At 38.1% G+C, this 17,768-nt stretch overlaps 1 protein-coding gene across 2 annotated transcripts in view; it reads right to left on the bottom strand.

Annotated features, from left to right (window-relative positions):
- Positions 1 to 17,768, bottom strand: part of SPATA6 (spermatogenesis associated 6) — a 121,386-nt gene that overhangs the window by 76,814 nt on the left and 26,804 nt on the right. For both annotated transcript variants that reach the window (XM_070592592.1, XM_070592583.1), the window contains exons 4-6: positions 9,248 to 9,289; positions 8,092 to 8,216; positions 425 to 505 (exon numbers count right to left, since the gene is read on the bottom strand). In XM_070592592.1, the coding sequence (XP_070448693.1) occupies positions 425 to 505; positions 8,092 to 8,216; positions 9,248 to 9,289 (248 nt within the window). The remainder of the gene's footprint in view (positions 1 to 424; positions 506 to 8,091; positions 8,217 to 9,247; positions 9,290 to 17,768) is intronic.

Raw genomic sequence — 17,768 nt, 5'->3', positions numbered from 1 at the left:
ACTCACTAAACACCAATACCCCAGCCAGAGAACCTGTGGTCACAGTTGCTAAAAAACCACCCTTTGAACTTTTGATGGTAACCTGTAACTGCTGTAAGGAAGCCCCCATTCTTGTTCTCTGTGGGGCTTCCTGATCCTAACGTTCTTCTGACAGCCTGATTCCCCTGCAGTGAAAAAAAAAGCCCATGATGTTAAACAAACAAGCAAACAAACAAACATCATGGCACCTTCTATCATGTGTATCAAACTTTTCCCTCTTACAGTTAAGATGTAACCAAACTGCTAGATACCTATGATAATTGTTTTACTTTAAAAATTGACCAGAAAAAAATGAAAAGAGCTCCAGAAAAAATAAAAGAATAATGGTTGCCAAACGCCCATAAAGATGAATAAACCAGGAAACACTTTAAATAAATGATTTCACCTGAGTGCGGCACTTCCTTGAACTTATCAGACATTCAGTAATCACTGAGGTTGTAGAAAACTCCAGCTTTGGAGCAATTCCCTGAGGGAAAGAAAGAGGACGTTATTAGACATTTCAATTTAAAGAAAGATAATTGTTAGTGATGAAAATACGACCTAACGTAAAACCACTCGTCAAGGTCCAGCTGCTTCACTTGCTAGTTTGAACTTTTTATTAACGACAAAGACAACACAGTCATGCTGAATGCCAGCAAGAAACTTTCCTTGCTGCCGCTGATTCATTTGCGAGTGATCATACTACTTTTACAGAAAAATCAATATACTTTTTTCATTTTCAAGCCTTTCCCTGCCAAATTATTCTAAAATTTTAAAACTATTATATAATATTAAAGTCATAAGTACATGAAAATATTTAATGGATTTCAGCTCTTTTTACTTTTACAAATTAAGACATATTTAACTACATAATCAAGAAATTCTTTGGACAATCTCCTCACGTTAAGGAAAAAAAATCACAGCTGCTAGGTACGCAGTTCTCGAAAAGAGAAGAGAGAGAAGTCTCTACCAATTCCTCCAACATCTTTTTCCAAAATGTAGCTTATATTCAGATCTATGAACAAACCTGGCTTCTATTTCTCACAACATTCCAATCATCAGCTGGGACATTGTTTTTAAATAAATGGAGACAGGGCCAGCCCTGGTGGCCTAGTGCTTAAGTTCAGCACGTTCCACTTTGGCAGCCCAGGTTCAGTTCCCAGGCATGGACCTAAGCCACTCTGTTAGTGGCCATGTTGTGCTGACAGCCCACACACTAAAAAACAGAGGAAGATTGACATGGATGTTAGCTCAGGGTGAATCTTCCTCAGCAAAAGAAAAGAAAAGAAAAAAAAGTAGAGACAAAGGACAAAATTCAAAGGAATAGTCACAAAGCACATGAGAAAATATTTGGAAGCACATAAATTATGCATTCACCAAAACATTAAAAGATATTGTCTGCGTCCACTGCAGCTTCACTCTAATATAGTAGAAGTCAGACATCTGTCCTCTACAAATCCAGCCTTTGATCTACTGACTTTAGAGTTTCAAACCTCACGTGTTACAGAAAAGGTAAATCTGAGTTGCCTAATAATTAACTGAACAATTGTTTTTCAGCAAACATATCTTTTATCAATGATGTCCACTATGCCTAGTTGTTAGTTAGCTACTGCTGCACAGCATATTACTTAGCAGTTTCAGACATAAGTAAACACTTATTATCTCACGTAGTTTCTGTGAGTCAGGAACCTGGCAGAGGCCGAACCAGGTGGTTTTCGCTCGAAATCTCTCACCAGATTACAGTTAAGATGCTGTCTGGGCTTCAGCCATCTGAAGGCTTGCCTGGGGCTGGAGGACCTGCTTCCTGCCCGGGCTCATTCGCACAGCTGTTGGCTGGAGACCAAAGTTCTTTTCTAGCTTTTAGCAAGAGGACTCCGCTTCTCATCACACAGACCTCTCCACAGGACTCCTTGAGTGTCCTCATGACATGGCAGCTATTTCTCCCAAAGCAAGTGATCCCAAATAAAGCGAGGAGGAAGCCACAATCACTTAACGACTCAGGGTCAGAGTCCAACACCGTCACTTCTCTCACATTCTACTCATTCGAGTCCCTAAAAACAGCCCGCACTCAAGGACAAAGGAGTCGGGCTACCTTTTCAGCAGAGGAATATTAAAAATTTTGTGGGCATATTTTAAAACCACCACAGTCCACCCACTGAACAAAAGTTATTTACACTTTTCCCATGTGTAAACTAAACATTATGCTCCACAAAAAACAAAAGAAAAAAGTGTCGTCCTTTTACAACTTCAGCTTGAAATCCAGGACGTTGGCATCTAAGTCAAATCCTTACTCAGTCTCATCAGTTGCGGTTCTTTAAGTGCAGTTTCTAGAATACTCACAATTAGAAGACCCATGAACTAAAGAGACAGGTCATGTACCCCACACATACCCAAAGTACACACGTGCAGCAGGCACAGGATAATCACTATAGACATTTCTGTTAGAAAAGGGAGACAACAAGAGGCAAACAGGAATCACTGGTCCACAGCAATTCCAAAATCCAGCCAGGAAAATGTTAGAAGTTCCTCAATTAGTTTAGTCCTATTCCTGCTCAGAAATAACTATCCATTGTTCTTGGCTCACTCTCTGCTCCCACTTCCATCCTGCGAATTATCGTTCCTTTGCAATGAGAGGTAGACTATGTTTGGAGGTGCACAGGGTTCCGAGCTTGGGTCCTGTCAACAGAATTTTGGGGATCCAAAGGCCTTTTCATTTTGTAAAAGCTTGGTCTCCATTTCAGACCAAGCTGGTGATGTTTCTGCCAATATAATGCTCTTAAAAAATATTTTTGGGGGCCAGCCCAGTGGTGCAGCAGTTAAGTTTGTGTGCTCTACGTCAGTGGCCTGGGGTTTGAGGGTCCAGATCCCAGGTGCAGATCTACACCCACATACCAAGCCATGCTGTGGCGGCGTCCCACAAACAAAGTGGAGGAAGATGGGCATGGATGGGCACAGCTCAGGGATAGTCTTCCTCAGCAAAAAGAGGAGGATTGGCAGCAGATGTTAGCTCAGCACTAACCTTTCTCAAAAAAAAAAAAGCACTTTTGGTCCTAATGTGAACTCCTTATTGCAACTGATTCCATTAGACAAAAGCCACACCTTTCTCAATATTGGGCTTCTGCTGAGACTGGTGAGGGAGAATGCCCTCAAGCATCTTTGGGGGGAAAAAAACACAACAAACTATGTTTGATTAAATTATTTCCTGAGGTAACATCTTGGATCCTTCTCAGATTTTAATGAAGGATTTTACAGTCACACCCTTGATTTCACCATCAGACCACAATTTCCTGAAAGTGTCTGGAATGATTTCTTCTCAGATGTAATTTCTTAATTTTAGCTTTACTTGCTATTGGGAAAGGCTAGGAATCTTTGGAAACACTAAGTTCCAACTCCTTTTGTTTAACAGCCTTTCCTTTTGCTTCTCTGTCTTCTCTCATATTTTGCTGTAAGCAGCAAGAAGGAACCAGGCAGCCCCTCTAACACTCTGTCTGAAAGGCTCTGCAGACAGATTCCCCGTTTCCTTAGGTGTTCTCTACATCCCACATTACTGAAGGTCACTGCGCTGCTAAACCTTCTTCACTACATAACAAAGATGCCCCTTCCCTCTAGCTTCCAATAGCATTTACCTCCCTTTCCTGCAAACACTCATCTGACAGTTTCTCCAAGGCTCCTCAAGTTTTCACACACACTCTAGCAATGCTGCTCCAGCTTCTGCCCTCTCCGCAGAGCTGCCTGAGTGTCCTCACACGGAGCAGTTGGCTTACCCCAGAGTGAGGGAGACACGAGTGAGAGCAAGGAGGAAGCCACCACGCATTTAATGACCTGGTCTCAAAAGTCTAATACTGTCACTTCACCACATTATATCTGTTAGGGTCACTAAGTTTAGTCCATGGAATTAGCTCTGCCTTTGGAAGAGAGAAGTATCAAGTCCTTTGTGGACAGAGTTTATAACTACCATAGCCTGATGGCAAATTATCACTTTACCCCTCCCCATATTATTGCTGGTCACAGAGAAAATACTCAGTGTTTTATCCATTATTTTTACTAAGCTTTCAAAACCTATATGTATCAGTTGGAGTTCTCCGCGGAAATACAACTAATACGATACATAGAGAGAGAGAGATTTAGTTAAAGGAATTGGTTCACACAATAATAAGAGTACCAAGTCCAAAATCCACAGGGCAGGCTGGAAGGCTAGAAATTCAGGCAGAAGCTGATACTGCAGTCTTGAGTGTGAAATTTGTAAGCAAGCCAGCAGCCTGGAAACTCAAGCAAGATTTCTCAACTGTTAGTTCCTCTATGAATTTAAGTACCCACTCCATGCAAAGTACTGTTCTAAGAGTTAAATTCAAAGATGAGAAAGTCACAGATTCCGTTCTTATAGAGTTCACTGTCTAAAGGAGATATTATCATCATCACCACCACCACAATCATGATCTCCACAGCCATCGTCATATCACTAACATCTACTGGGTGTTCCCCACATGCCAGGTACTGCTATAACCATTTACAAGTTTTCATTAATCCCCAACAGCCCTATGACATCTCCATGTTACAGCACTTTGTTCCAATTTACTCAGGTAGTCTGTGATAGTGCCAGGATTTAATCCCAGATGTGATTTAAATCCTTGCCACAGTGATGAGGACAACCTGAGACTCAGACAAATGTCTACGCAGAATCACAAGAATTCTGAGGAAGACAAACCACTGACTGGAGTGTTTTGTCCATTCACATTTAAATATAATAATTGATATGATTGGATTTATATCTGCCACTTTGCTGTTCAGTTTATATATGTGCCATGTCTTTTATTCTTCTGTTCTTTCTAGGGATCTCACCTGTGCATGCATAGCTTAGTGGTCTCCAATGGACCTGTAAGTGTTCCATTACACTCCGTGGATTATCTGTGTTTGGGCTGGGGAATGCACTCAAAGAGACAGCCAGGTCTCTAGTATCTCTTGGCTTTCACTTTTTGCTGGGCTCTCACTGTCTCCCCTGCACATGCACAGTTTCACAGTCAGCCAGGAAGGGGTAGGGAGATCATCTCAGCCCTTTCATTGCTCCCTTACTTCCAAGATCTCCCTGTCAACCTTCTGGCAGTTATGCTGCACACTCTAATTGGAACTGCAATCGGCCTAGCCAAGCTGTGGGGTTTCCTCACCCACTCCCATCTGAACCCGCCACGTTTAGCTAGCAAAGCCACACTATTTGTCCCTGTGATTCTGACATCAATTCCAACATGTGGGTTTTCCAACACCACGAGCAATTTTCCGCGACAGGAGCTAGGTGTCCTACAATTTAACTCAGTTCTAACACTATGTACCTGGTGATAGCATCAGATCCCACAGGTTAAGGGCTCAGTTTCACAAGACTGTCCCCTCTCCACTTCAGATACCAACTACAAGTCCAGGTTGTCACCTGCACTTCTGACCAATCAGCTATGAATCTGAGGTTCTCACAACCACCAACTTGGGTTCAATTAATTGACTAGAGTGGCTCATAGAATTCAGGAAAACAGTTTATTCACTGTTTACCAGTTTATTATAAAAGAATATGATAAAGGATACAGATGGAAGAAATTTATAGGACAAAGTACGTCGGAAGGGGCACGAAGCTCCCATGCCCTCTCTGGGCATGCCACTGTCCCAGCACCCACCTCTATGAGTTCACCAATCTGGAAACTCTCTGAACCCAGTCCTTCTGGGCTTTTATGGAGGCTTCCTTACATAGGCATGGTTGATTAATCATTGGCCACTGGTGACTGAACTCAGTCTCCAGCCCCTCTAGCCTTCCCAGAGGTCAGGGTGAGGCTGAAACTTTCCAACTCCCTAATCACAAGGCTGGTTACCCTGGCAACCAGCCCCCACCCTTAGGTTACCTGGGGACTTTTTCTAAAAGTCTCGTTAATATAACAAAAGACATCTTTATTGCCCCCATCACTTAGGAAATTCCAAGGGTTTTAGGAGCTCTGTGCCAGAACGGGGATGAAGACCAAATATATTTTTCTTATTATAAATCACAATATCACAGTCCCACTGCCCAAAATTGATTCTGACTCCTCTGGGAGCAAAGCTGCTTTTTCTGCCCAGCCCCAGGCTTGGTGAAGACACAATTCTCACTGGCCACACAGAGTAAGGGAGCTGTTCCAGGCAAGAAAGCCACATACTCCTGCCATTTTTACCCAAAACTTTAGCAGTTATTCAAGCATAAATACTCTTAATTTGTCTTGTCTTTTTTTTTTTTCAATAGGGTTTTTCTCTAAGTTGGTTTTTGTTTGTTTTAAGGTATACTTTTCAGTGAGGAAGACTGGCCCTGAGCTAACGTCTGTTGCCAATCTTCCTCTCTTTTTTTTTTTCCTCCCCAAAGTCCCAACACATAGTTGTACATCCTAGTTGTAAGTCATTCTAGCTCTTCTATGTGGGATGCCACCACAGCACAGCTTAGTGAGCAGTGAGTAGGTCCATGCCCAGGATCCGAGCCAGCAAAGCCTAGGCTGTCAAAGCGAGTGAGCAAACTTAACCACTGGGCCACGGGGCTGGCCCCCAGTTTGTCTTGTCTTGATTGTCTTAATTGCCAGTCAGTTTCCAGTGTCCTGATACTGTCGTTTGTGACAATCTTACCCAGTTTTATCCTTGTTTTGTGCACTGAGAGGAAATATCAATCTCTTTATACCATCATTACCAGAAGTCCCACCTTTATACACATATATTTTGCCTTAGTAATCCAACATCTGAATATATATAAAAGTAACTCAAATTAAATGAAGAAAGATACCTGTTAATAGTCCATACTCTTATGTTTATATTGCCAATTTGGTATAATACAGCATTTTAAATTACTTTTAAAAGACTATAATTTTAAAATCAGGTATTTTTTTCAGGGCAGGTTTCTAGACAGTTGCTGAAACACACTTTGAAGAAGACTCTGATAGTATAGAAGGTGTCTGACAGACACTGAAAATATCCCAAAGGAGGGACACATTCACAGATTGGCTAGTTAGTCAGCTTTTAGACTTTCAGCGAGCTGAAGCTGCTCTCTCCTAGGGCAGAGCGCATCATAAACCTAGACCTACAGGAGAAATTACTTAAGTCACCATATTGACTCATAGATCTCCCCAGTTTCCTTACTCAGACTACTCTAATATTTTATAAAGTTAGTAAAACAGAAGTTTGTCCAAATTATTTCCACCTAGACAATTTTTGCTTTTCTCTTCTTTGCAACAGCAGAGGCTTCTCTTAGTTTCTCTAAGTGGAAAACATTTTCAGGGATAAAAATATTTTGAAATCATCCACGGAAAGTTGAAGGAATTTGGAGGAAGATAGGAGAGCCAGCCGTCGCAACGCAGCTTTCACTTTTAGATGTATGAATATATATTTCCATCACAGGAACATAAATAATTAATCTATCCAAACTCCTACTAATGGACATTTCAATTATTTGCATTTTTCACTATTATGAACAATGCTACAAATGAACATTCCTAAGAGGGCTCTTAGTATACAGAGAGAACACAGCTCCAAGATACACACTTAGAAAGTAACAGGCTATGAGAATCCTTGCCTTTACTAGATAATTCTGAACTGTGATGTTCCAATTTACATGGCATGTAACAGTTTCCATTTTTTCAAACTTTTGATATTGTCAGATTTATTAAATTTATGGAATCATCTGGTTGTTTTAATTTGGATTTCGTTACATGCTAATGAGACTGAGCACCTCTTCAAATGTTTATTGATCATTCTTTTGAGAGAAAAATAAAGGGATGAGAAGAGAGAAACAGATAGGCACAGTGAGGAGGGGGAGAGGTGGGAGAAGAAGAGAAGAGAAACCTGAAGTATACAAGGCCAAATAACATTTGCTAATTTTGGATGAAAGATGCATGAGTTTTGTTAAATTATTTTCATTTAGATTTGAGTATGTATAAGATAACATCATAACTTCATAAAACAATTATACTTTGAACCAAATTAAACTTTGAATTAGTTCACATTTCAAATCTGAGGGCTATGTGGTGGTTTTTGACAATAATCCCATATCACAAATTGATTCAGAAAACAGTAAAAAGCACTTACTCGAAGGCCAGAAATCCTCCTCATGGTAACCTGGCGGTTTGAATCATGGTGTCCAGAAATTTGGTTTGGACCCGGGAACATGAAATCTCGTGTATTTTCTTCATATGTAGACAGTGTTTCACCCACTACAAGAAAGATATATTATGATTCAAATTATAACAAAATATTCTATTTAGAAACAAAACCATCAACTACAATATATATAATGCCTGATGCCTTACTGAAATAAGTGCTTCAGGATCATGTTTTTTTCCTACGAAAGGAAAACTAAAATAAGGTTATGTTAAATGGATTAACACATTTCCTTATTCAGAAATGCAGTACAGATTACTAATTCTCCCTCTCCCTTTTGTAGATTTAGTGAGTACCTATGAGTTCCTAGGGCAAAAAAATGTCCTTGTAAACATATCAAGTTGGTATGACATTTACACATCTAAAACTTAATTACCATCTCCACAAATTTTTTCTATTTTCCATTCTTGTCTACCTGCCATTATAAGATATTAGGTTACATGTTGAAAAATACATAGGCATTTTCTAGAATTTGTGGCTACCTGAATTAGGGATGTACGTTAATATTCAAAATTTTTCAGATTATTAGTTTTGAATAAAACATAGCTCTCCATTTTTCACATAAAATAATTATTTGATTGAGATAGATTTCTTCTATAATCATAGAAATCAGTAACAGAAATAAAACTATCCTCTATATTTTAACTCGCTCTATCTCAGAGATGTGATAGGTTTACTAAATAGGTAAAGTTTTAGTCCCCTCCTCTCCCAATAACAGTCAACACATAAAAACAAAGATAATTAACTACTTTATCAACAGAGGCATACAGAGTGAGATAAATCACAAAAACTTAAAAGTCAATTTTTATGAATGTCATAAAATATGCTAGATAATATCATGTTATTTTCCAATTTCAATTATTACTATTTATTTAACTTTAGAACAATGTGTTCAAATGCTATTTATGTCAATCTTTCTGAATATATAATTTTGGTCTATTGATATTTTACACATAGTGGACCAACACTAGAAACTCAATGTTGTTCTTAATTTGGAAAGAAGGGGAAAAAGTGATAGTTTTAAAAAGAATTTCACTGAAATGGGTTCACACACCAATTACCTTATCAAAATATAATACAGTACCTGGTGGAACTAGTTGGATCAACTCAAACAAGGCTGTATCATCTGAAAGTTTAAAAAAGATTTCCTTAAATAAATAAAATTAATAAATAAAAATTTTTTAGTTTAGCACAGAAGTATCTAAAAGCCAAACAATTACTAGGTAGACTACATATGCTTATATCTTAGCACATTTACTGTGTATATACATATTTTTAGGTTGATACGTCTCTTACAGTTTTACTAATCTATAGTAGGGATTAACCCTTCAATTTCTTTGGGTGTTTTTTCCTAATGTTTTTTAAGATTTTATTTTTTAGAGCAGTTTTAGGTTTACAACAAAACTGACAGGGAGGTACAGAGATTTCCCTGCCTCCACATAGGCATAGCCTCCTCAATTATCAATATCACTCACAGGACTGGTGCTTTTTTACCAAGGATGAACCTACACTGACATATCGTGATCACCCGAAGTCACATATAGTTTACCCTAGGGTTCATTCTTGGTGATGCACATTCTGTGGGTTTGGACAAATGTATAATGACACGCATCCATCACTATAACATCATACGTAGTATTTTCACTGCCCTGGAAAGTGTCTGTGCTCTGCCTCTTCATCTCTCTCCTCCCCTTCACCTCCCCCTCCGCTCCTATAACCACTCATCTTTCTATTATCTCCATAGTTTTGCCTTTTCCAGAAGGTCATATTTGGAACCATATGTTATGTAGCCTTTTGAGATTGGCTTCTTTCACTTAGTAATATGGACTTAAGATTGGTGAAATGATCACCACAATAACATCCATTACCATACACAATTACAAAATTTTTTTTTCTGGTGATGAAAACTTTTAAGATTTACTCTCTTAGCAACTTTAAAATATACAATACAATACTATTAACTATAGTCACCATGCTGAACATTACATCCCCATGACTTATTTGTTTTATAGCTGGAAGTTTGTACTTTTTAACCCCTTCCACTTATTTCACCCACTCCAACCCCCTCTGCCTCTGGCAACCATCAGTCTGTTCTCTGCATCCATGAGCTTGGTTTTGTGTTTGTTTGTTTGTTTGTTTATGATTTCACATATACAGAAGATCAAACAGTATTTGTCTGACTTATTTCACTTAGCATAATGCCCTCAAGGTCCATCCATGTGATCGCAAATGACAAAATTTCCTTCTTTTTATGGCTGAATAATATTCCATTGTATATATATACTATACTTTCTTTATTCATTCATCCATCAATGGCTTAGGCTGCTTCCATATCTTGGCTATTGTAAAGAATGCTGCAATGAACATGGGCGTGCATATATCTTTTCAAGTTAGTGTTTTCATTTTCTTCAGATAAATGCCCAGAAGTGGAATTGCTGGATCATATGGTAGTTCTATTTTTAATTTTTTGAGAAACCTCCATACTGTTTTCCATAATATCTGAACCAATTTATATTCCCACCAACAGTGCACAAGGGTTCCCTTTACTCCACATCTTCACCAACACTTGTTATTTCTTCTTTTTGATAACAGTCATTCTAACAGGTGTGAGGTGATATCTCATTAAGGTTTTGATTTGCATTTCCCTGATGATTAGTGATGTTGAGCACCTTTTCATGTTACCTGTTGGCCATATGTATGTCTTCTTTGGAAAGAAGTCTATTCATATCTCCTGTCCATTTTTTAAGTGGATTGTTTGTTTTATTGCTATTGAATTGTATGAATTATTTATATATTTTGGACATTAACCCCTTATCAGATATATGGTTTACAAATATTTTCTCCCATTCTGTAGTTTGTTTTGGTTGATGATTTCCTTTGCTTTGAGGAATGGATATTTATTAAGAATCTCCTATATGTCAGCCTTGATGTGATATCTGACATAATGAAACAAATAATGTAAAATAAGATATAGAAACTTTTGAAGGCTATAACCAACACAAAGAGAACACAACTGTCTTGTCTGCTTTGTTTGTGAGGAAGATTGGCCCTAAGCTAACATCTGTTGCCAATCCTCCTCTTTTTGCTTGAGGAAGCTTGTCACTGAGCCAACATCCTCGTGTCAATCTTCCTCTCTATTTTATGTGGGATGCCACCATAACATGGCTTGACAACAGGTGCTAGATCCGCACCTGGGATCCAAATCTGCCAACCCTGGGCCGCTGAAGAAGAGTGCACAAACTTAACCACCATCCCACCAGGCTGACCCCAGAACACACCTTTTTTAAGCAGCCAGGTTATATTTATATTTGATCCCTATCATAGATACTCAGGGGAAAAAAATCAATAAATTCCAAGAAGCAGTAGTATTATAGGCCACACACTGTGATTACAATGTAAATTAATAATGTATTTTTTAAATATTCAGACAAATCACAAATAAATATTTGAAATAGACCAAAAAGACATTAGACTCAATATGAAGGTTCAGTAAAATGACTGGATACATGATCAATATATTTTATTTGTCACTTTATTGTATATCAACCACAAAAAAAAAAAAAAGAAAAGAAAATTGAAGGACCTTATTCCCAAAAGCCACAAAGCATATAGTAGTTAGAAATACAAATAAGAAATATACGTCAAATATACACCACCCCCAAAACCTTAGCAATAGATTAAAAGAAAACGTGTTTAAATAAATCTATATGCATCACAGATCTGGACGAGAAGAATGAATAATGTAAAAACGCCAATTCTCCCCAAATCTAATTACAATGAAAACTCAGAGACTTATCATAGACCTTGAAAAATGATTCTAAGTTCATCTAGAAAAATAAACATGTAGAAATATGATTGTGCATATATCAAATGAAAAGAATATAGATTACAGAGAGATGTAATAATTAACTATGCAATATCAGCCCAATAATAGATACTGAGAACAATAAAACAGACATAATCTGGGAAAGGAGAAGGATGGGAGAGTACAGAGAGACAGGATGAGAGCAGAAAAGATATTAATGGGGAACAGATTTCTGCTTTGGATAATGGCAGTTTACACAAGCAGACCCATCAACCCACTAAGAGAACTAATAACATCTGGTCAAACTATTTTTTAAAATCTGCTTAAAGGCACAGAGAAGCTAATAAGGCAGTGAAGCATTACAGGGCCAAGATCTGGGAGAAGAAGGGAAAGCTAGGGAGATGAGCCAGACATTGGAGCTGCTTTCTCCCTAAGGGCATCTGCTAATTTCAGAAAAGGCAAATGAAAGACTGAAACTTAGCTGAGATTTTGACAGTCTCACAGACCTAGAAGCAAAATATGACTGCAGGGTCTATTAAGAAGCGGGGGGGCCTTCATAAATTCTCCACGCTGTGGATAGGGCACCTAAAAGACAACATCGTAGTGATAAGGATGAACCGGAAATAACCTGGTGTCAGGAGGAGGAGGAAGAGAAGCAGGAGTTGTCATCCTCACTGGAATGGAAACAGCAGGTACAGGTGACAGCAGGAGCAGTGTATGAAAACAGATTAAGAGACTTTACTACCACTCCTTTCTCCATAAACCTCTAAAAACAGCGGTAGCCTAGCTTACAGCCTCTGGGAGAAAGATATGAATGATTTTTCCACTGAACATGACCCGCTGAAGCAAAGAGACATAAAAAGATAGTGACATAATAAGTTTTCCAATAAAATGCCTCAGAGAAATCACCCTACGATTGACAATCTCCATCCAGGAGCAACCCCCAACAAACTTAGTAATCAGTAGTGCCAGGCACCTGTGCCACATAACTTCCAAAAGCATTTTAGTTTCTACCATTAAATATGAACAGATGGCCAACAATTAGACGATATCCTTTAAAATGAAGGACAGAAGCAAAAACACGAAACAGAAAAACAAAAGCAGAGGCAGCAGAGTTTTCAAGTCTCCCCAAATTCTCCCATAAAAACAGACACAGCAATTACAAAGCAAACTCAAAACCTACAGTGGACAACATCCATGACAAATTAAAGTGACAAGATATCCCCACAAACCCCCAAAATAAAGCAGATGGTGACAAACCACTAACAGCCACAAAAACCTGCAAGGTATCAGCATCTAATGCAGGAGGAAGCAGAAGGAAGTAAGGAGGTATCTAAAAGAACTGGGAAGAGAACCCCAAAAGAGCCAACAGGTGCTCGCTGGGAAGCACAGTGAGGCAATTTGAAAAAAGCAGCTGCGAATGGGAGGGAGCTTGCCCATTCCAGTAACAGGGGAGTTCAAAAGATATACAGTAAGGTTCGAGAAAGGTAGAGTGATCTCTACCACAGACACTGACCCCCCGGGTTCCCAATCAGGATAGAGCCAAAGAAACTTCAGTAGGAGAAACTACTGTACACAATAGAATACAAATTAAACAGGATTAAAAAAATAGAAGGAAAAGAAAACCCAGGGGAAAAAAAGGACTAACAAAAGTTGAACAGAACAGAGGCAGAAAAATGCCAGAAAGCAAGCCATCATACTTTGAACACTACATAAAGGAGGTCAGCGAAGCTAAAGTTATCCTGAATCACACTTCCTTCTGAAAGTTCAGGAAAAAACTAAATTCAATTACGAATGAGCAAAGAAAAGCATCAAGGCCAAATATATATCAAGTTCTTATTTAAAAAATTAATAATGAGCAAAAGAAAAAAATTCGTACAATAAAAACAGCCAAAAAGATACATTCACAAAATAAATCAAAACTAAAGTTTACTATTAGAAAATGAAGAAAGTAATACAAGATACTGAAGAACTACATAAATCAAAATTAGAAAAACACGGAAGTGAGATGGTATAACTCAGGAAAGAAGCAGAAATAGAAGAGGAAGTCATTTTAGAAATGAAGACTAAAATAAAATAAACAGAAAAGCAAATAAACATAACAGATAATACCTTAAAAGAAATAGAACGAAAAATGGATTTTTTAATCAATAAAAAATGAAAAAAGATTTTAAAATATGGGAGAAAATAACAAATATTAAACAGGCGAAAAGACCCTGCTTACCACGATAGTAGTCCCTGTTGAAGAAAACTAGGGCAAAGGAAGAAAATAAATACTAAATGGAAACTCCGCCAAAAGGAAAAAAGATTAGAAACTACAAATGAAAGAGAACACATTGTACCTACAAATACCAAGCTATAAAAAACAACTTCAGGACATATTCTAGTAAAATTACCAAACTTTAAAGATAAATAAAAAATATCTTAGGCATCTAGGCAGAAAAAACAAACAAAAATGACTTACAAGTGAAAGAACATTAAACTTTGAGAAAATGATTAAAAATCTAAAATAAACTATAAAACTAAGCAAAGGAGAGAAAATAATTATTAATTCAAGTGAAAACAAAAAGTCTTGTAGGAAAAGTAACATAGTATGTATACGACACGGTTCAGCTATAAATACCTCTTACATAGTCATAACAATATAAACCACAATTGTGATAGAATTGTATTGGGGAGAGAAAGTCAGAAAATGGGCATATATATGTTTTAAGGGCAAGCAGAGAATGTACAAAAAGTATTTGAATCTTCATTTTCCACAGGGGAAAGAAGACATACTGTCTAAAATTGAAAAATGAAAATGTTTCAAGTGCAATATAAGCATGTTAAAGATATGGAAAAAAAAAACAATTTAAGAGAAAGAAAAAGCAGTCCCTAGGGGAGTGAGAAATGATGGAGGAGAGGGATGCCACAGGATGGCGGTCTTTGGAGTAAACTTTGTAGACTACATATAACTCTGATAAGAAGAAAAGAACATAATTCTATAACCAATTAAAAATAATGTAATTTTGACATAAGCAAAAACCACATTTAAAAATGTAAGACATTAATATTTACATATATGCATAGATATGTGTGTGTGTGTGTGTCTGTCTGTATGTATATATCTGGTCTGAGAGCAAGTATCACAGAATAACAAAATTAACTTCTACTGAAAAACACTATTTCCTAGTTTCTGTGAACAATCTTCTATTCCTTTACATTTAAAAAATACATTTTGACAAAAATACTTCAGGAAGAAAGACCTTAAATTATTAAAGAAAAAGCTTTATAAAGAACAAATGCTGCTAGAAACCAAGTAGTGAGTTAATGTAAATTCCACCTGCCGGAACCTACGGTATTATTAGCCTCCTTTTACACCTGCCCTTTAGCGTATAACTAAATAATGACGATTTTCCTCCTTCTTCTGTAAAAATTCTCCTTTTCACATGTACTTTTACTGTGAGTTACAAAGCATAAGCACTACAGTACTCCAGAATCCTGGTGACATACAGCAAATCAAAAGCCACAGTGAGTACCCTAAGGGAGACTGCCAGAGTGCTGTCAACCCTCTGCACCAGCTAGAACAGCTGGTAATTTCCATATTTCCGTTCATAATTTCCTCTAAACGCCCGTTTACCTGCCCGAACGACAAAGTGAGCTGGTCAGAACGCCTTTGCCATTGTGGACGTAAAACACACCCCGAGTCCTGGGAGCTGTCCTGAGGATGGAGGCGGGGGACTCTCAGTCACAGAGTCTCAGACTTGGGAGGACGTACACTCAGCCTTCAAAGCTCCTCCTAAGAGCTTTTTAAATACCTCAGACACCAGGGAGGCACTAAGTCCCAGAAGCTGGGAAGCAGGGGATCTAATGAAAACGCTACTTTTCCCTACAGGCAAGAGAAAGCAATAGGGACACCTAGTAATCTACCGCAACATAAAGTCACGTCTTCTCTTTCTCCAAATGTGGAAGGGAATGAAGCCAGAGCAGCTATTATACTATAAATTTTCAAATACAAAATAAACTTCCTAATCAAAGGATTATAACGCTAGAAGTAGGTATCTCTAAATAGGACAGTTCCAGCAATCATAAAAGTCATAACAAGAGGCAGCTATATGAGGTGTTCATGATATTTTAACCCCCTGGATGTCAAAAACCTAGTGTGTGCAGGTAGTGCCAGATGCACGAGAGACACAGCAGTGAACACACAGGGAAGTCTCTGCTTTTATGAAACACAGTTTAATGAGAGAGAAAATAAAAAGTAAGCAATATATTAGTGCTAAGAAGAAAAACAGGAGTATCATTTTTTCCTATTTGCTCTGAGCAGGACCCTTTTTACACCTGTTGTCTTGGTGGAAATATTAAAAGCATACTCTTTTACTCTCAAAATATCCCATCGTAGAACTTTAGAACTCTAAGGAAAATGGGATAGAGATTGAGATATTGACCAAAAAGGTGTGCTATTTTAGATACATGGTGAGGAAAGTTCTCTTATTTTGATGATAAATCTGAGCAGTAAGTGGAAAAAAGTGAGGGAGCAAGCAATACGCGTATCTATAGAAGAGCTTCTCAGTATATTTGTGGAAGTATACTGTGAGAAAGAGGGGAAGGAAGGAGGGGTAGAGAGAGGGAGAGAGACTGCAGAAGAGAATCTGTCAACCTTCATGGAGAAAGGATGGAAATCTACAGTTTCAATAGAGAAATCTATGAAGTAGAAAACTTCATTCTCTTTCTTGCCTAAAAATCGCTCCCAGGGTATAGTTTAGCCATAACTAATTTTATTCTGGTCGATTCCAGGATTAAAACTGTTCCCCTAAAGAGAATGCCTTTTCTATGAATTTAAAATTGCCCTATTATAGCTTTAAATATCATTGGCATTCGATATCATTTCATATGTCATATATATATATTTCCCCAGAACCTTAGGTGATTCTGGGCCTCTAGAGTTTCCTTCAGAGGTGCAGATATGATATGAAATGGAACTGGTAAGTTCCCCACTAATAATAGTAATAATAATAACACACCATCAATAATAATAAACAAGGGACATTTTAAGTGCTTACTGTGTACCAAGGACTGTTCCAGGTACCTCGTCTGAGGTTACTCAAGGATCTGACCATTCATCAGACTGTCCACTTAAGGGGTCCTCAGATTTCCTTGAGCATTTGGACCATGCTCAATTTGCTATTTAGATAACATATTCTTGATGAATGAATTTTAGATTTTAGACAGACAAGCACGAAATCGTTTCGTATGTTACACAATGGGAAATGGTATATGTGACTTACAATGCCATAGTAGAATAGGTCAGTGAAAATTCTGGAAGAGTGTACATTGGTTCAGTGTTTCCTTACTTGAAATGCTTCTCTTTTTTTCCATTGACATAAAGCCGGCTTTACTTCTTTGGACTCAATTTTATATTCTATCTCAAGGAGCTGTTTCTACCATTTCCACCATCACCCTGTTTAAATTCAAAGTCTCGGTGCTATGGAGGCTCACCGCAGGGACATCTGTGAGCTGTCTCCACAGCCTGCCCCTCCCCTGCCCTCCCATTACAGATCTGCGAGGTTCAAAAGCTGACCCACGCACTACCTGACCTAAAGGCAGAACATGTGTGAGCTGAGCCAAGAGCATATGACCTCACCCACCCAACTGTGATTAGAATGAATCAAGACTTGATGAAAATTATGAAACACAGACCTCTTATTCTTAAAAACATGGTAGGAAGGTGTGAGGCCTGAAACTTCCACAATTTTGCTACTGTGAATTTTACTACCAGAAATGAGGTTAAGATCCAGGAAGATAAAACAACTATAAATGT

Source organism: Equus przewalskii, chromosome 2 (assembly GCF_037783145.1).
Source record: "Equus przewalskii isolate Varuska chromosome 2, EquPr2, whole genome shotgun sequence".
Taxonomy (NCBI): domain Eukaryota; kingdom Metazoa; phylum Chordata; class Mammalia; order Perissodactyla; family Equidae; genus Equus; species Equus przewalskii.
Note: the sequence above shows the minus strand (reverse complement) of the source record. Positions and strands in the feature narration are given on the sequence as shown.